The sequence below is a fragment of the Patella vulgata genome, chromosome 6 (genome assembly GCF_932274485.2).
Source record: "Patella vulgata chromosome 6, xgPatVulg1.2, whole genome shotgun sequence".
In the NCBI taxonomy this organism is placed as follows: Eukaryota; Metazoa; Mollusca; class Gastropoda; family Patellidae; genus Patella; species Patella vulgata.
In genome coordinates this window covers 49269696-49291028 of record NC_065884.2, presented here as the reverse complement: position 1 = coordinate 49291028, position 21333 = coordinate 49269696, and the positions used below count along the sequence as shown (strand labels likewise).

General features: G+C 30.9%; 1 protein-coding gene across 2 annotated transcripts in view; it reads left to right on the top strand.

Annotated features, from left to right (window-relative positions):
* The window catches only part of LOC126823425 (uncharacterized), a 44697-nt gene extending 23792 nt beyond the window's left edge, over window positions 1–20905 (top strand). Inside the window, exons 12-30 of one of the 2 annotated variants that reach the window (XM_050552264.2) lie at window positions 684–787; window positions 1346–1441; window positions 2141–2265; window positions 2555–2651; window positions 2927–3028; window positions 3680–3814; window positions 4053–4133; window positions 4331–4480; window positions 4803–4910; window positions 5322–5484; window positions 6647–7005; window positions 7947–8046; window positions 8431–8547; window positions 10467–10498; window positions 10777–11361; window positions 15215–15292; window positions 15563–15696; window positions 16627–16775; window positions 17406–20905. In XM_050552264.2, the coding sequence (XP_050408221.2) occupies window positions 684–787; window positions 1346–1441; window positions 2141–2265; window positions 2555–2651; window positions 2927–3028; window positions 3680–3814; window positions 4053–4133; window positions 4331–4480; window positions 4803–4910; window positions 5322–5484; window positions 6647–7005; window positions 7947–8046; window positions 8431–8547; window positions 10467–10498; window positions 10777–11361; window positions 15215–15292; window positions 15563–15696; window positions 16627–16775; window positions 17406–17545 (2855 nt within the window). In that variant the 3' untranslated portion in view covers window positions 17546–20905. Of the gene's footprint in view, window positions 1–683; window positions 788–1345; window positions 1442–2140; window positions 2266–2554; window positions 2652–2926; window positions 3029–3679; window positions 3815–4052; window positions 4134–4330; window positions 4481–4802; window positions 4911–5321; window positions 5485–6646; window positions 7006–7946; window positions 8047–8430; window positions 8548–10466; window positions 10499–10776; window positions 11362–15214; window positions 15293–15562; window positions 15697–16626; window positions 16776–17405 lie in introns of those variants that run through there. The other variant, XM_056101667.1, reaches the window with a different exon arrangement.
* Window positions 20906–21333: the final 428 nt, after the last annotated feature.

Below are 21333 nucleotides of genomic sequence, written 5' to 3'. Positions count from 1 at the left end.
TAAGAAATTGAATATTAACAAAAAAAAACCCACTCTTGTTGGTGATTAGTAGGTCCCAATGCACTTGATGACTTGACTTGTCTTATTGATCTTTACAAAATAACACTCAACTGCACTCAAGCATGTCTTAACAGCCGAAAAAATAATGATTGAATGTGTACTGTATAACTGGAGTTAATTATTTTATATCGAATTATTAATAACAGCAAACATCGTTATTATTAATTATTTTTTGTTTACAAAAATTGTTTTAATGTTGTTTTTAATTATAATATGTATTATTAATTATATATAATATAGTAGTAGTCTTTATTATATTGTATTTCATCATACAGTAGTAATCTTTAATGCTCTAAAATTTAACACAGTAGTAATCTCTCATCTTCTATAAATGTCAATACAGTAGTAATCTCTCAACATATGTAAATTTTAATACAGTAGTAATTTCTCAACTTTTATAAATTTTAATACAGTAGTAATCTCTTTTCATTCTAATTTTAATACAGTAGTAATCTCTTTTTGTATTATAGATCTTAATACAGTAGTAATCTCTTTTTACTTTAATTTTAATACACTAGTAATCTCTTATAACATTTGTCAATGTTAAACCTATATTTAGCCGTTTTCACATTTAAAGAATTAAGATGAATTATGCGTTACAGAAAGATAAATTTTATTTACAGAAGATATTTATAGTACTGTTAATAAGAAGAAGGCTCCACCCAGAAAAACCTTCCCAATGCATACAGTTAAAGAAGATCCCAATATGTCTGATAGAGATATTTTTGTAAGTTTAAATTTTGATATTGCAGTTACGTTGATGTCCCTGATCTTGTTATATATAGGCAGGCTGGCAAAAAAGATGCACAATGTTTTAAATCTATATATTTTACTCCAAAAAAGGCTGACTGAAATTTTATTTTAAATACCAATAGAATTGTAATTTGAATAGTAAGTTTAAATTAGAAATTGTAAATATATTGTTATGATCTTGATGGTAGTATCTGATACAAATCAAATAACTTTGACATTGTGTAAATTGATAAATCCTAGCCAAAGTTACACCATGTGAGGTTCAGATTGTTGATTATGATTTCACTCTGCCATTGTTTTAGAAATGTCATTCAATCATAACTTATTTCTATCCGTGTGAAAATTGAGATTAAGATGGTATGTAATATAATCTACATCTACATTTTGATATGAAGAAAAATTTTCAGACGTAAATTTTGTTAAACTTGAATAAGGAAAATGATTTCTGACCTGGATCTTTTAAAATTGATATCCATTTTTTTCTAGTAAAAATGTTTTAAATATTATTAAATGATTGTATTATGGTTTTCAGACAACAACTGAAATCAAGAATTTAAACAAGAAATATCCATTAAATGGAAGTCGCATAAGAATGAGTATATCTGCCAATGATTTAATAGGAAAGAATGTAAGTTTATAAAGTAGAACATTTTATAATTTGAAAATTGCCTTATTTCATTCAGTTGGAGTCTCTTATTGTCATTTTTAATCCCTTGCAAATTACAAAATTATGAAAGTTGAATCACCATCCAAATATAGTTGAATTCCTTTCAGTATTTACAAAGTCGAGATATGAGTTGCAAGATCAGGCATCCTTTTTATACAGATAATATATTAGAGATATGGCCAAAACAAGTCAGCAGCGTTGATAATCTATGTTAAAATCATTTGATGGGCCTCTTTGTAATCCGATTGAATCCAATCTGGGAGATTATCTACTGTTAAAACAGTTAATAATTTTATTTCGCTTTCTATATTACATTGAGTATTAATTTGAGTGCAATTTAGCATGAATTAAGCCATGAAGATTTAGATATATTCCAAAAAGTGCAATGACGATCAGTAGCTGTAATAATGAAGAACTTGTCTCTAAAACTGTGTTTTCAATGTCTTTAACCTATTTTCTATGTCATCTTTCAACAAGTCATAAATGTTAAAGCCAGAACAAGTATTTAATATAGAGTTTAAAAAGTTGTAAAATTGTTTTTACTGTTTTGCAAAGAAACTTTTTGTATTTATATTAAACATTATTATCTTGAAATACATAGATTTATAATTTATTTGAGAAAATGTTACAATGTTTTATATAATGGGATGTTGTTTACAGCATGATGAGTTGGTGTTACTATTAATACAACTACGTCGTAATCAAGCTGCTTTAAGTAAAGCTAGAGATTACTATAAACAACATCTAGAATCAAGACGACCAAATGAAAAAGAATATAGAAAACAGTAAGTAAATTTAGATTATAATTACAAATGAACTACTTTGATATTAGGCAAGATTTGATGTGACTTGATTAAACAGAACATGTTTATGGAAAATACTTGATAATGATGACTATTTAAATTTTAAAGAATCAACATCGGCAAAATATCTGTTAAACATTTTAATTGTAGACTTTTTTTTGTCCTTATAAGTTGATCAAAATGTCTGAATATATGGAAACTGTTTTAGGAACATATAGAAAATGATTTTGATTTTTTTTTTACATGTATATGAAATCTAACTTTATTTCAGACGTCAGAATTCTCCAGGTGCAATGGATCGTATTTTAGAAGAAGAACATAAAAATTATACAGATCTTAAACATCAGATGGATGAAATAGAAAATAAGGTATACATAAAAATACACAAAGCTTTCTTTATTTTTTAAAAGATTCTATTTTCAGTAACATATATAGTATGATTTTCAACGAAACAAACACCAATCCATTGTCAATTTTTATCTGCTTGGTGGGTATTGGTATAGCAAAACAAGAGAACATATGCTCCCTTTGCTGGAAGTAGTTCAGATTGGACTATAACAAGCTATATTGTGTATATTTTAAAGTTAGAAGTATATAAACTTAATGTAATGAATAATACATGTATATTGTGTATATTTTACAGTTAGAAGTATATAAACCTATTATAAATCTGGTTGATAATATGGTTACTATGGGTAGTCTGTATGGTGGTGATAATTTAATGTTAGCAACACAATATAGAAGGGTAGGTACCAATTGCATTATTTGTTGGGGTTTTTTTTACTTTTACAGCCAAATATCATTATTCAGTTAGATAAAGTTATAATACCTTTCAGAAAATTCTGTAGTAATAGTTGTATGTACATGCCAAATAATTCTTTAGTGTATATATTTAAAGCTGCAGATTGTTATTTGTGGGATTTAAAATCCCTTGCAAATAAGGTATTGTGAAAGTTGAATCTCCAGAATGAATATCTGCCCAAAAGTGGTCCATTTGCATTCCATATTTACAAACATGAATTTAAATTTCGCAAAATTTGGCATCCTCCGCAGTAAATATGAACAAGTGTGCTCTACCTGCATTGTTTTATAAAATCATTGATTAGTGTCTTTTTAATCAGATTGATATTTTCTTCGGTTTTCTTAATTAAATGTTAGAGAATCAATTTTAGTACATTTTAGCACAGAGTAAGCTGTGAAAAATGAAATATTGTCTGAAAAACACACGATTGCTATAATTTGCATTAAGAAAATTTATAAATTTTTCTACCTTAAATAATAATAATAAATATGACATCTTTGAAGCTCTTTTGATTACAACAGTTCACTTATTTCCTTAATTATTATAATTTTGAAAACTTATTCCCATACTATTAATCTTAGTGCTTTTTTCTAGCATTTACTACAACCAGACCAATACACTGAACCAAAAGATATGATACAATTCTCTAGACAACGACAAGAAAATAAAATGGTAGAAGAAATAGAGAATGAAATCAAACAATTAACTGACGAAGAAGTTGATTTAGAGGTACAATTATTTTTTGCTTTGAATTGAATTTATGTGGAGCATAAAATACTGGAAGAGAGGGGGGTGTAGTTTATGTCAAAGTAATGCTTAGTCAGATATTTTAATTAGATGATCATCTTAAAAAGATGTCAGACTTCTTTAATATGTATTTTCTGAAGACTAAAGGGAGATAATCATACAGTTACTGTTAACTTTTATACTGGAATTTCTATAACTTTTTGTTATATTTTGTCTTTAGGATAAATTAGAGAGATTATATGAATTAGATCGGAGATTACAAGAACAGTCATTCCTTGTTACTAGTTTCAGTGAAGATAAGGTTAGTTTTTACATTCAGATTTCTTGAAAAATCTATGTTATTGAACTGGTAATCTCAGAGCTTAATTTTTGATTGCATTGATCTCATTTGAGATAATATTAATCTATTAAAATAGTGTCTGTAATGTTTATTTCTGTTGCCTGCTTTCAATATTCAGAAACAGTTTATAATCATTGAATTTTTGTAACTGTTTACAGGAAATGTTAGAGAAAGCACTACAGGGTATATTAAAACAACAAGATCAAAAGAGAGATGATCCAAGAGAAATGAGAGCACTTATGCATCAACAACGAACAATAGAAAAAGAATTATCTCGTGTAACTCAACAATTAGCGGAGGCTTCCAGAGTAAGAAATTCGAATATTAAAAATATACAATATCCTTAAGAATCATATTAATCTTCACAGAAAGTCCTAATTAGATTACAATTTTGATCTAACCAACTTTCTAACTCAAGAAAAACTAATCTGCATTCTTTTTCATCAGCCTTTTCTAAAAACAAATCTAAGGATCCAGGGTAATGACATGAATGCTGGGAAACTTGACCCCTCAATTTGCAAATCATCTCAGGTCATTAGTGCATGGTGGATCATTTCAACACAGTTTTGTTTTGTTTTTTTGAATTAAAACTTTTCTTAAATTTTGATTATAAATAAATTTATTTTATAGTTATTAGAAGAAACTACAGCAGAAAATAATAAAATAGATCATGAAGTAGCATTATTGAGAACTAAAGTTCATGGAGAATTACAAAGAAGTCGCAGTGCTCCATCATTGGTAATTTATTATTTAATTTAAGATTTCATTTTAATACACAGATTGATGGAATATAAAGTTGTATTTTAATATGAATATTCTTCCATTTCATAATAGCATGATTCACAATATGATTAGTTTCATTGGAGACCAGGATTCTACATTCTAGTAAAACACCAGTTTTTATACACCCACATGGAAATGCTGTCGTATATTGCCATCGCCTCCGTCCATCCGTCCGTCCGTCTGTCCATCATCCACAATTTCTTGTGAACACTCGACAGACTACATTTATCATCTGATTGTTTTGAAATTGATATATGTTGTTTGCATTAGTGAGATGAAGAAGCCTATTTAATTTCATAATTAATGTTTTCAAGAGCAAGGTATTCTGTATTGAATTATTATTTTATATTATTATACTTTTATAAGGTTGATGATAATGAAAGAAATAAGCGTAAAATGGAGAAAGAGTTAGCTAAAGTACAGACTATGATGTCAGGTTTATCTAAAGAAGGTGAACGATTACAAGAAGCTATGAGTACTATCAGACGATCTTCTTCTGGTGCTAATCTAGCAGCATTATTAGATAAAGGTAAAAACATATCAAAGTGATTTTTATAAGAGAGGGTTCAGAAATGGCACAATTGTGGAATAATGAGAATATTGTCAAGACTATGATCTCTCTCAATGATCAAAAGGGGAATACATTTCATAACTATTTTGTCAGTTTTTGGTTTATCCATATCAGTGGATAAATACACATAAATTTAGTCCCTTCGATCAGGACGTATTATATGATTACTAAATGATCAGTGCTAGGTGGAGTCAATATTTTAGTTTGAATTTCAAAATTACAACAGAACAAAAACACTTAGCAAATACATCTACAAATTAAAGATATTCATGTTTATATAAACTTCTACTACACTTTTATCTAACATGACACTACGGAATTGTCAAATCTGTTTTAATCATCTTTACTATTTTCATGCAAGAAAACGATTGCAGATGCTGTTTCTTTACATAAGGCCATTTGTCTCTGTTCGTATACGAGTCCATAAGTTGAAAATAATCGTACTAAACTGACTAAGAGCTAGACATCTAGAGTTACGGCACTTGTTGAACCTTGTGAATGCTCTAATGACAAAAGTATCATCTGATATGTATTAAATTTATATGCATCATTTAGATTAGTGAGACAAAGAAGTCTAATTTCCGTTAATTACTTCTAGATGTCATCTTCCTTGTTTCACTTTGTTGCACCTTATGAATACTCTAATGGCAAAAGTTATCCGCCCAGCCCTGTAAATGATAAATAAAGGAAAATTCAAAACTTATTGGTGTATTCGTTATTTGACATTGTTTTCTTGACACTTTGATTTTCCAGTTCTACAATTATCCCAAAGATCTTACTGAAGATTATTTCATCTGTAAATGGGCATTGACTACTGTTGGGGTTTATATATTGGTATCTTGGTTGCAAATGACTACCCCTTTTATATAGCCTTAAACTTTAAAATGAAAACTACCTGTAGAGAAGATGTTGAAATACAACTGATTCTGTGTTCAGCAGTCAACAGTTTAAATCAAAAATGAAACTAAACTTAGTAAACAATCTGATTTCTGGTTAATATTTTGAAACAAAAATTTAAACAATCTTGTTCCTTTACGAATTAAAAAAAACCACATCAAATCAAACCAGTTCTATACATTCATTTGACCAGAATTAAAGATATTTTTTTTTTAACTTCCAGATGAAGACAAGGCTTTAAAGAAAGCCAAAACTTATATGCAGACAGATATTGATTCCATGGAAACCATTGATTTATCAAGACAACCAAAGGGTGCAGCATCTATGCCAAATATAAACATGATTGAACCTGAATCAGCCAATCAGGCTTACTCTTCCAACTATGCAACAATGTCTTCACCAATGAGAACAAGTGCTACAGATCAGTCTGACTATGTTGAAATGCATAGCAGATCATCTTCATTAATAGAAGATACGGATCGAGCTAGATCCAAATCATTAAATGAACTGAATACAGATGTCCCTCCACCTCCGCCACGAAACTTCCACAATAAACCTCTAATAAGCCACCAAAGACAAGAGGTAAACTATGTCTGAATATTTTTTTTCCCTCATAATATTAGATTGTTTCTTTATATAGTACAACAACATACTATGTACATGTACATGTAATAAGTCCTGCATTTGTACATATGGCAGGTTTCTGCATAATCTATTAAAGCAATATTAATTGGTTTTGTCTATAACATTATATTTTTGTCACGTTGACAACAGAATTTGATAAAAGTAAGACATAGCAGTCACCATTTCTGTTGTTGATGTCCTTGTCATCTTTAACTTTGGCCCCCCCCCCCCCCATTTGAAAAAATGTTTGATTAAAGCTTTTTTTAAATCTTCCAAGAACTTAATGAAATCTTTATAGAACTTAATGATACATGGACAGGGTCTTCAGTATGATTTAAAATGCTTGTTCATATACAAATTATGTAAATATTATTTAAACATACTGTGTTTTGTTAGGAATTGTGACTTTGATTTCTTATTTTACTATTTCTTGACTATAAACGTTGTTCCTACTGTTGACTCGTGCCGTGATCAATCATCTACAGAGCATGACACTTGAAGATTGTGGTCCTACAATATTTTCCCTTTTCTTATTTAGTTTTTTCTTGGCTATGAAATTTGTTCCTGCTGTGGAATCTTGTCATGAATATCTAATATAATTGTTGTTTAATTTTTTTCTTATTCTGGTTTGATCAGACCATTCATGATATTTGTATTTTTTTGATTTACTTGATCATCAAAAACTTTTCAGAATTAAAACAAAACCAAAATTGTATCATTTTTTTTCAAACTATGTTTTTGGTGGTTGAGGGGGAAAAAGGCTTAGTACTTTTTTTTATTTTTTCATTATGCTATTAATGGCTGGTTTAATTTTTGATTTGATTTGAGTTTATTTATATAATATTTATTATTTGGGTTTTATTATAATTTTGTTTGTTGGTATATAATTGTTATTATAGAGTAGTGTAGCTCCACCTAGTGAGATGTATAATAGTTTAGGTGATGGTGATGATGCCTGGGATATAGGTGATGCTGATGACAATACAAAACGTTTTTATGGTAAGTTGGGGAATGAGATACTGTATTTGACCACAAGTTGCGATTCCTCGGTAGGTTCCATGCATGTGCACCATGTCATTCGGGACTATTATATGTGACACATTTTGACTGGTCAACAATTGTGAAATATTTTGGCATGGTTCACCGTGAGTAGTGTTTGTATCAACTTGATCAGTTTTTATTTCACAGTTTGGTGTAAAAACCTTTAACCTTGAATAACTACCATTTACAGGTAGGTTTGTGCAAGTTAACATTATTGTAGCACCAAAAACCTGTAACAGATATGGATGTTGGAGAAAATTGTGTTTTGTTCACAGTTTGATCTTTTCAGACTGAAGGTAATACTGAAAATATTACATTTGTTTTAAAATGTTTTTTTTTAAGGCCTTATACCACGTGAGAGACCTAAACTATTAACAGTAAGAGATGTAAAACGTCAATCAGAACAGAGACGTGAACGTGACAAGACAAGACGTGGACCAGATGATTTAACTGATGATGGTATGTATATATCCTTACCGTCTATTGAGTGATATGAATATCTATTGTGTATAAAGCACCTGTTAAAACTTGAACACGATTATAAAATCCTGCATCTGTAATCCCCATAAAAATATTAAGTCATTTCAGACCATTCAGCATTTACTGTTACAGCAGCCCAGTGATGGAATTTCAAAAAAATTTCTGTCAGACATTTTTACAGAAAATAAAGGGGCATTACTCTTATCATTATTTAAGCAGGCGGTTTCAGACCACAATTAAATATTAGCGTCAGACATGTCTGGAATACGGGTGAAATCCCATCACTGCAGCAGCCATATTTTCAACTTTTCAATTTTTTAAAAGTAATGGTGGTGTTGTGGGGGATTGTAAATGTGCTGGAAGTGCCACACAGATTTCAGAACCATCGCTGATCACATACGTTTTATAATAACTCAATGCATGGATATTTGTAAAAGACTTTATTCAAATGATGTAAATCAAGAGCTGATAAACTGCCTAGTCCGAGGCCGTCTGCTGATCTAAATGCCTAATCTAAAAATTCTTACGAACATCTCAATTTATATCATTAAGATATTAGAGCATGTAAACATGATTAAACTATTTAACAATACAAAGTGGCAATGGGGTTTATATTACCTAATATATTTTTTTTAAAATCCTTATATGGCATTTAGTAACTGAACATATGATATAAAACACAAATTTATATGGAAAGCAATCACTGGGTTTATTTCACACCCAGTGATTACTTTCCATATAAATTTGTGTTTTATATCATATTTTTTTTATATACTTAACAAAGGCTGTTTACCATTAAGTAAACAATACAGGATTGAGATTTTTGTGTCCAGTTGAAGTTAAAGATTATAAAGTTTGGACATAAACACATAATAACATGTCGCATTGTTTACACATGCAATCTGGAGACAAAACAGACATTTATCGGCTATTGAACCACAAATACTGCACAATACAATAATTAATTTCCACGTAAAACTACATAAAGTATAAATAATATGATTCCTTCAAATGAATCTTATTTTATTTAAAAAAGGAGTTGCCAATTAGCAATATGGCTGCTGTAACAGTAAATGCTAGTCTGATATAGAAAAGTTTGATATTTTTTGATTAGCTAAGTGGGGTTTTATATTTGCATTCAAGCTTTAAATTTCTATTCTTAAAACTTTCAAATCAACTATAAATAACAAGTATTATGAAGTTGAGTGTGATGGTTGTTGTATGTTATTAATTGTTACTGGCTATGAATTTTATTGATGTATGTCATGAAAGCTATTAATTGTAATAATGATGGGATAGTTGCTTTAACTTCTATTTTCTATGATAAACTAAGGCTGGATTCGAACTTTTTATTCTGCACATAAACTGTTTATGCTTACAGGATTTGAATCACTGGTAATAGGGGGTTACCTGCTTAATCGCATGTGATTTTTCCGATTTCCCATATATTTTAGTCCCAAAATGATCTAGTTTGTGTCGAGTGGTTGTTAAACTCCAATCGCTAAATGCCACTAAAGGATTATGTCCATTTATCTTGTCTATGTAAGATGAAGCGAGAGAGAGAGAAATGGGGTTTAACGTCCACCTGACACAAACTAGGTCATTTCGGGACTAACATATGGTTTGATTTTATTTTAATAATTCGCTTGCACGTAGGGGTCTTTAGCAGTGGGAGAAAACCCACGGGGTTGGACAAGCGACCCTACTCCTTGTCACGTACAACCAGGGATTCAATGACAGGCCTTATGATACATCAGGCACGTGCTAACCATTCGACCATCCAACCCCCTGTATGATAAAGCATGTTATAGAATAATAAGTAACTATCCAGCCTAAGTTTGTGTATGTGGTATATGTAATTACTAGATGTTTTGATTGCATGGAGGTTTTGCTTTCAGAATCCAGATGGAGTTTAGCAGAGGGAAATGAGGTATTGCATGTTTCTATATATTTAGATAATGTAACGTAAAATAGCATGATTATATGTATATTGTAGTTGTATTGAACAGGAAGTTGTATCGGTTAAACAAAGAAACTGAATATTAATAGTAAAAGCTAACAATCAAAAATTATATCTCTCAAATCTTCAAGGCTTAGATTACAATGTAAGGCTTGGTGCTAGCATGGCATAATTCTCAAATATTAATTTCAAGATTACAAATTGACGATGCATATGTAATGAAGTTTTATTTATCTTGTCCTTTCCAGCCTATAGACATTAGTCACGTACGATATCCTTCTGACAGCACAGGTAGCATGTTGTCTGGTTATCATCCCGACTCTGTCAGTGGTATGTCTCAACCGTTATATGAAAATCTACCAAGAGCCAAGTCTGTACCAAATATATCTGGAGATAGGTCGTCCTCTATTGGACTGTTCACACCAAAACCATTTACACCCTACCAAAGCAAAACTTCAAGTTCTCAGAGTTCTGATTCCCCAAAACCGATGCAAGAAGTGGAGATACCGAGTTTTATGCAGAAGAAAGTTTCGACACTTTCTTCCAGTAAACCTTTCTACAGTGAAATGGACATACCTACTTATAAAAAAGAAAATGGACTCTTTTATAGTGACAATATGGTGGAAACGCAAACTGAAATTCCTACAAGTAAAGCGTTGCCATGGTTAAAATCAGGAAGTCAGTTAATGGGTAATGTGTTGAATGTAAGTAAATCGCCTCGTGGGCGTTATGTGACTATATCAAGTAGTGAACCAGCTAAAAGAGAAATAGTGCCCTTCGCGTCTGACACTCTACATTCGGCGTCTGCTGGGGATATTATGACTAATAAATCAGTGAGTTCATTTTAATTATAATTATATTATAGCTTACAACTGATTTTAAAGCAATTGAAGATCATTCTATTTTCTATGTCAGAAATTTGTATAAGGCATATGATAACATTAATGTGTCAGATTATGTTCCTTTAGTACTTATTTATATAGTCTTTTTATACGCCCACATTTTCATGTGGACGTATATTGTCGTCGCCCCTGTCCGTCCGTCCGTCCGTCCATCCACAATTGTTTGTGAACAGTCTACAGGTCACAATTTTTATTCGATTTCAATGAAACTTGAAATATAGGTTTATCACCCTAAGATCTCGGTTCCTTTCGATATTGGCATCTATCGGACCATAACTTCATGGATTATGGCCCCTGATTGTATGAAAAATCACGTTTTTGGCTTGTGAACACTGTAGAGGTCACAATTTTTATCCAATTTTGTTGAAACTTGAAATGTAAGTTTATAACCTAAAGATCTTGGTTCCTTTCGATATTCACGCATATCGGACCATAACTTCCTGAATTATGGCCCCTGATTGTACGCAAAAACGCATTTTTTGGCTTGTGGACCCTATAGAGGTCATAATTTTTATCCGATTTAAAAAAACGTATTATTATATCACCGTTAAACCTTAAGGACGGTTGAGTTCGAATTTCGTGAAAATCGGCCCAAAACTGACAGACAAAATGGCTGCCGTTCGTTCTCAAATAGCGTAAAAATATGGTATATCAAGGTTGTGGACCCTATAGAGGTCACAATTTTTATCCGATTTTGTTGAAACTTGAAATGTAAGTTTATAACCCAAAGATCTCGGTTCCTTTCGATATTCGCGCATATCAGACCGTAACTTCCAGTCGTTTTTTGTATTTTAGAGGAGAGCCGAAAAAAGCTCCCCTTAATGAACAAATTGAAAAAATCGCTCCCCTAAAAAAGCTCTCTCAGTTTCGATAAGAAGAGTGATTTAGAAATTAAGGAGAATGATCTGATATTAAGGAGAGTGATTAGTTGTTTGTATGGGAAATGGTTCTGAAGATCAATAACTGGCTTGTAAGGGGTCATTCTTGGTTACATAATGATAATAAACATCGTCTGCTAAATAGCACTCGTGTAGTCGTACGGTCAAGTAAAACTTCTACTGTCGTCATTAACTACAGTACATACAGTATTCCAATAGAAGTACTTGTCGACATTTCTAAATATATATAGCTTGTATAAATTTTGTTTAAAAACATAACCCCTATTCAAAATATAATCATAAATGCTTGAAAATTCCATTAAAATATAATCTAATTCTTCCGGAATTATTCTCATTGGAAATTTTCACGTGCCATCTCTCGTAATTTCTCACGTCTCGCGAGAGTTTTACTTTTCATTTCAGTTAAATTAACCAATGGTGCACAGTCGCCATCTATTTTTAGCAACATATTCATCGGAATTTTATTACCTTGTGCGATCACATCATACTAATCGAATACACCAAATAAATGTTCACAATGACAGCATGGTGGCGCTCGGAATGTGAGTCTTTCACACTCTTTTGAAAAAAAACCAAATACATGTCCATGATTTACAAATATGGAGAGCGATTTTCAATTTTAAGGCGAGGGAGAAAAACCTCCCCTCAGTCGACATTCGGGTGCGCGACAGGCGCTCGAGAGCGATCGAGCGCCTCAAAAAACAATGACTGAACTTCCTGAATTATGGCCTCTGATTGTACGCAAAAACGCGTTTTTTGGCTTGTGGACCCTATAGAGGTCAAAAACTGACAGATAAAATGGCCGCCCTTCATTCTCAAATAGTGAAAAATATGGTATATCAAGGTTGTGGACCCTATAATAGAGGTTACAATTTTTATCCGATTTTGTTGAAACTTGAAATGTAAGTTTATAACCCAAAGATCTTGGTTCCTTTCGATATTTGCGCATATCGAATTGTAATTTCCTGAATTATGGCCCTGGCTTGTAGGTAGTGCTCCTACGGTTAGGACTTTTTGTTATTCGAATAGCCGTAGCTATTAACCGGTTAGTAACCGTTAACCGTATGGTATCAATTTTAAACATAAAACAGGGCTTGTCAGGAGCTACGAGTCATTACTCGTGCGCACGCTATACTCGCGTTATAAAAGGCATTACACGCGCAAAAATTTCAGGAATTTTTTCAGACATGTAAAATTCTTTAATGAAAATTTAAACTATCTAAGGCCGTAGCTATTTATTTACCTGGTTAACTTGGTTCATTTGAAACATTTTTTTAATTCAATATAAAGATAATATACAAAACAATACTCAATTTCCCTTCGTACGTGACAGACGGCGATAATATTACGATAACACAATGTTACTAAGAATAGAATAAAGTAAATTAGAAGGCGTCTATTGATTGGACAATAAAGAAATAATTCCTCACTTGCAAGTAGAATTTTTATGATTGGTTAATTTAACTGAAAACCAAAGTAGAATTCATTCGAGAAATTACGTGATATGAAACGTGTTCAATGCCGTAACGAATCTAGTATAATGTCATTTTCTAGCCTTTATGATTATATTTTGAATGGTGGTTACGTTTTGAAGTAAATAATAAACAAGGTAGAATATAGTTAGAAATGCCGAGAAGTATTTAGATTGGATTAACAATAGCAAAAGTCGAACAAGGTCCGTTGACTTTGCCGTATGACTACGACGAGTGCTATTAATAGTATCATTGTTTAGCAGTCGACATCGTTGGACGACTGTTACATTCTAAAATTTTCAAACATCAAATACAAAATTACAACGGACAAGTTTTGTTATAAAGAGGAATATAATCAGACACAACTCTATGTAATGGGGGACATCTCCGAATAACCGTACCGTTGAATTCAAACCGTTTAACCGTCCAGTTCTAACCGTTTACGGCTATCCGACTAGTCGTAGGAGCACTACTTGTAGGAAAAATCACTTTCGTTTTAGCTTGTTTTCTATCCATCTCTCGAAAATGTGGGCATATCCTGCCTGGCAGCCGCTGGTTATTGTATTATTTTTATACGCCCACATAGAAATGTGGACGCATATTGCCGTTGCCCCCGTCCGTCCATCTGTGAACGCTCTAACGCCAAAAGTGATCATCCGATATTTCTGAAATTTATATGCATTATTTAAATTAGTGCAACGAAAAAGCTTATTGAATTTCAGTAATTTCTGTTTATTATGTCTAGAGTTATGGCCCTTGTTTCACTTTATTGAACCTCGTGAACGCTCTAACATCAAAAGTTATCTGCCGATCTGTATGAAATTTACATGCGTCATTTAAATTAGTAAAGAGAAGAATCCTATTGAATTTCAGCAATTTCCGTTTATTACTTCTAGAGTTATTGCCCATGTTTCACTTTGTTCACTCTTGTTAATGCTCGATTGATGAAAGTTATCATCCGATATGTATGAAATTTATATGCATCATTTAAATTTGTGAAACAGAGGTCTGTAGAATTTCAGCAATTTCCGTCAATAATTTCTAGAGTTATGGCGGTTGTGAACCTTGTGAACGTTTGAATGACAAAAGTGATCATCTGATCTGTATGAAATTTATATGCATTATTTAAATTAGTAAAACGAAAAAGCCTGTCAAATTTCAACAAGTGTAGATTACTTCTAGAGTTGAGACCCTTGTTTCAGTTTGTAGAACCTTGTGAACCCTCAAATGGCAAAAATTATAATCTGATCTGTATGGAACTGTCGTGTAAAGGCCCCAGATTACCTACAAAGGAATAAATATGCGACAACCCTTGTCGACCGACCGCTCGGAAGATTTAGCTGCTGTGGGCGTATGTTTCGTTGCCTGGCAACCTATCTGTATATGGTATTATATCGTTGTATTATATTATAGATCGATGATGTGCCAGATGTTGTAAAGAGTTCTACATCACAAGTCAGTAAAATAGATGAATATTCTATAGATGATATAGTAAGTTCTGGTTATTTACAAACTATTTCATGTTTATCTCTGTGAGCATAGTAAGCAAAAAATTAAACTAAAATAATTAAACGAAAAGATGTTCAACTTTAGCATTAAAAACAGAACTTTATTAGTTAAACCCTATTAAATATTTTATTTTGACCAAAATCAAAGAAATTTAGGTGCTTTATTATGAAATAATAAAAAAAAAACTAAATTTGTAGAAATATACAGTGCAAATTTTCTTTTATTGTTTAATGGTTATTGTTTTTTTTTTAGCTAAAGGGACCTCAAAAGGTACTGATACCTGAACGTTATATGCCTGAATCAGATGAAGAGTATGTTAGTGATGATGAATTCATCCGACGGAAAGAAAAGAGTGAAAAAATAAAAAAAATACTGACTCAACAAAGGTAAACTATGATATCTACCCAAATTAAGCACTGCCTGACAAAGGCTAATACACATGAAATTGTTCGATTATTGCTCCTTCATCGGTTTTGCTAAATATTACTTTTTGGCTCATTACAAAATAAAACAAAAAACAACTTAGAATAAAAGAGAGGAATGGGGTCTAACATCCACTCAACACAAAGTAAGTTATTATTTGTGACAAACATATATTTCATTATTTCAATAATTTGCATAAACTAAAATTAAACAGGCAATCATACTTCTTTTCACAAGCCTGTGATCGTATTAATGATATTTTCGACAAATCTTTCTATCTCAAGCACTTGGCCACCCAACCACAATGGACAAACAGTATCATTTATTATATATTCAAAATGGGTGACATAATAACTGAAAATCACTGGTTATTGGTGCTGAATATCATGCTCTTAATATGACGTTAGATTTCTACATAATAGGTAATTAGTGGAAGACCCAAGACCTGTTCTACTTTGAAAGTTTTCAGGGGGGTTGGATGGCCGAATGGTTAGCACCATCGCGCTACGCTGTATCATACAGTCTGTCATTGAGTCAACTGGCGGGGTTTCGATTCCCCGGTTGTACGTGACAAGGAGTAGGGTCGCCTGTCCAAACTCATGGGTTTTCTCTGGGTCCGCCTGTTCCCTCCCACTGCTAAAGACCCCTACGTGCAAGCGAAATATTGAAATAAAATTAAAAACCATATGTTAGTCCCGAAATGACCTCTAGTTTGTGTCGAGTGGACGTTAAACCCCATTTCTCTCTCTCTCTCTTAAAAGTTTTCATGTGATAAATTCAAAGTGTTTGGGTTCCTATTAACAAGTCTAGAAATGCTTTCTAATTTCCATGTTTACTTTGAGATCATTACCAGTATCCAATCCATAATTCTCAATGTATTTTTATTCTTTCAGTGTACATTCTTTATCTCAACCGGATATTAGTAGGTTACATCAAAGTGTACATGAGACAGCTAGACAAGAGAAAGCTAAGAGAAGTGAATTATTAGGCGTGGGACAAGAATTAGCTAGACAAGTTACACTTAAATCAAAGAAAGCAGCTGGTACGTATATTTTTATTTCAGAAAGTCATTTGACTTGTTGAAAGATATTTAGAACTATGGTACCAATCTAATTATATAGCTGTCTTTATTGTATTTTGGTTTAAATTTAGCTTGGCCTAAATAACAGAAAAATCAAGTACTTCTTTGTAAGTTTTCTATTCCCGTTGAAGTATTTTATTAATTTAGCCACTGTGATTTGTTAAAAATCATTCTTGCTCAAGCCAAAACATTCTGTCAATAGCTTGATGAAATGTTAGACCTGTTCAGCATAAACTTTTAAAAGATGGCAGACCGGATTGTGTTGTAGATAAAAAAAACCGATAAAAAAGAAATGAAAATATGTACATAAAGCAAACCTTGAATAAGCTGCCTGTCACTGAAAAGCCGACATCAAAGGATCAAAAAGCAACTTCGCTAAGACCACTTGGCTGCCACAAGCCAGTCATCCCTGTGGTAACTGTTCTGACATCTACATTTATAAATGTAGCACTTTATTTTAACCAAAACGTTTATTATTCTTTTTATTTATAGATATCCTAACTAGATGTAGCACTTTGTTTTAACCAAAAAGCTTATTATTTTTGTTATTTATAAATATAGTAAATTTAAAACTTTTTTTTTATTCTTTAGCTGCCAGAAGGAAGACCTGGTCTGGTCAACAGTTTTCTGACGCAATGTCACAAATAGAGACGTCAACAACAACTGAACATAGATCTATAATTACACATAAACAATCATCACAACAATATCGAGAAAATATATTTGTCTAAAATACTGCTCTAAATTATTCATAACATAATACTTTAAAACATATCATTGCAGTCCATAGAATTTTATTACAGAGTTATTTGTAAGTATATACATTGTATATATATAAGATACTCGACTAACCTTTCGTATCTTCATTGATACAGGTTACAAAATGTTGTGGATCAAATTTTAAAGTTGGTCATTTAAGGGAAAAAGAATTTGACCTATATGAATACCATCTTTTAATTATTATTTCAACTGAATCAGGGTACAACAGTCAATATCATACTGATATTGTGTTAATAAAGTGTAAAACATTGAAATTCATAAAACCTGTAGTTCTTTAACATAAATGTTTCAAATTCATAAAACCTGTAGTTCTTTAACATAAATGTTTTCAATTTCATAAAATCTGTAGTTCTTTAATATAAATATTTCCAATTTCATGAAATCTTTATTTCTTTAATTAATTAATTAACATTTTTTATCAATTTCATCAAATCAGTAGTTAATCAGTAGTTCTTTAACATAAATGTTTCAATTTCATCAAATCAGTACTTTTATCTACATATACAATCACCTTACCCAATAAAATATTGTCATCATTGCATATCAATAATTGTTTTATGTGATATCTTAAAGCATAATCCCTTTATGGCAATAGATTGCAATAAAATGTAATTAAAGTGATTGAATATAAAAACATAATTGTGTCAAATAAAAAACAAACATAACAAGAGGCTAATTTAGATAATGGTAAAGAATTGAATATTGCTAGTAAACTGAATAGGATAAATCATGGTACTTCTAAATGGTAGAAAATGAATGCCTGTCATAATTAACAATTGTATTCATAATCATTAAGTTTTTGTAAATATTGTATAAATTGTATATAAAATTGTATTATAAACAAAATTCGGTTTTTATAAACTCCACTCCTCCTTATCTCTTCCCCATATTTTGGTTATTATAAGGCACAAAGTATTGATGTAAATTATATTTTCTTAGATGACAATTATTGATTTGGTGTGTTTACTGGTTTCATACATTGAACAAATATTATCATACTATATAGACTTAAGCTGAGAAACAGAAACATCAGACATTTCATCAGACAAATATTATCGAAATAATGCATGTTACTGTCCCATTTGAAACTTAAGTCTATGTTCTAATACTCTAACTAACAAATTATTTTTTGATGGGGGAACTGAATTAATAAATGTACATTGTTTATCATGTTTGTAAATTAATCATGTTTTTATTAGAAATAATAATGGTGCAGAAATCATATTGTTATTAATATATTATAAAAAGTTTGTTAAATAATAAAAACATATCTAATATACGTGCTTCTATGTATGTAGCTAGGACATTCCCTTTTGTTAGTACTTTTTTTGAAATAGCTCACATGATATATTTTTTCTATTATGCACTTTGTATATTTATGATTATAAAATCAATCAATATTTTTGTCAGTTACATGTGTATGTATCTACATATCAATAATTAATTTGAAATCTTTTTTGTTTCGTAAAGGTGTGTGTAGTTCAAAATTCCAAAAGAAAGCATATTTGGAAATAAAGTTGAAAATTGATTTCATCCAAACTTAAAAGCCTGTGACTAGATGAAAGTTGGTCAGATTTTGTTTTATTAAAATAAAGAGAGAAAAAATGTATGTCCAACTAGAGTGTAAAATCATTTATGCTAATGTTTTTTACTTCTACTTACGTTTAATTCGTTTTGGTTTTTTTTTATTTTAAGTACCTCAAAAACCAATTGAAATTTAATGAAATAAATTTGAGGAATTTATCCTAATTTTTGTTTTTCTGGAATATGTGAACTAGATAATGAGTTGAATATTACTTAATTTAAAAGAATATCATTTTCGAATAAGCAATCATATACTGTTCATACCTATATACAAGTACTATCTGTATATATGCAGACAGGCACAACAGCTTCAGACATTGCTATTTATTTCATCGTTGTAAATACCTGTATGCCTACCTACATATTCCCGGTTTTTAACAATTTATTTTTGACCTTTAATGTTATGCTCAATTTTCTCTAGAAATGATAGAACTTTTCTATGGTTGTGATTTTTGTGATATAAATATTCTGTATTTATATATATTTTAGGAAGAATTTGATCTATGTTTCATTACTTATTTCTCCGTCTACTCCCAGACCTCACCAAAAGAAAATCCCCAGACCAGATGTTTTGCTACAATGAACAAATTTGATATTATATTTATATTTTGATTATTAATATACATGCTTTATTTATATTCAATAGCTTTTGTATGTCCATATTTTGATGTGTTTGTATATTGTGGTCAGCCTTGTCGGTCTGTCCATCTGTCTGTTGTTCACATTTCTTGTTGGCACAATAGATGCTGCAATAGTCCAATATATCTTTTTGAAATTGGGCTGTCTATCGCATTGGAATGTAGAAGACTATGGTTTTTCAACAATTCATTTGATAATCACTTCCAAAGTTATGCCCCTTTGTTCTGAAATCTTGTTATTTATTTTTGATGACTTTTCTGTTGTAAAAACGAAGCCTATTAATTTTCAACGATATTTGATAATAACTTTGAGTTATTCCCCTTTGTAATTGAATATTTATTTGTTCCTTGGAGGTTTCAATTATCTTATTTTTCTGAAATTTGTATGAGTTATTTAGCTCATAACTGCTTGGAGACTTACTTGTTAGAGGGGGTGTATTTTTCACTTATAACCAATAAGACTATGCACTTTATTGATACACTTGAATGATATGTATTTGCCTATTTGAACAGCCAGGAATTCCTCTGGGATTTAATTAATTTTATCTGTGTTTCAAGCACACCCTGGAATAACATTAGATCTACTTTGACTGTTGAGCTAGATTATAAGTAACCAAATTTAAACATGGTGTATTTAATCAATCAATAGATTTTCTAATAATTAATATATGCAAATACCGGTAGTCTATCTAACTGCTTACATTGGTTTTGCTTTGTAAATTAATTATAGGCATGGATTTGAGAGGTAGATTGTAATTTCTTGACAGTACAAGTTGTATTTTCCAAATTTACTCATGATAGGTTTTAAACTTTCAACAGATTAATGTATGATCATCTATTTTAGAATCATTTTGTTCTACTTTTAGTTGTATGAGAGATTACACAGAATTTATTAAAGGTTACACAGAATTTAGGGTCTCAGAGCAAACAAACACAAAATATACATCAGCATAATTTATGTTACGTATAATTAGAATATAAAGAGATCATGTTTATTATCATTGTACATTAAAACATTTTATACTTATATATTATACTGGCATATATACTCAATATATATTATTTTAAAATAGAGAGATTTTTAACCGAGTTGATGTCTTAATGTGTTTTTTCATAGTCAGCTGGCTGTAAACTGGGATGTCAGAAGATTCTAGTTAAAGAAAGGTCATTACCCTTGTAAACCTTACAAATGGGTTAACTAATCAATAGCAACAATTGCTTAAAAGTGTTCTTATGTGCACATTTATTTTTAGTATGACACCTATATATAATATTTTAATATAAACAGGGGGGTGGATAATTGTGAACGTACAATTGTATTTCTGCCTACCCTCATTTGAATTTCAATTTTCAGGGGTTATTTTGCAAACAATATAATAATGTACATAGATGGACTTTAATTTCTTGTCTTATCCTTCTAACTAGTAACACTTTCCTTATCAGCCCAGGACAGGTGCACCCTGACAAGTGATAATGGGAATTGAAATTTCACAATGGTTCTCTCTAACGTCCTTTGG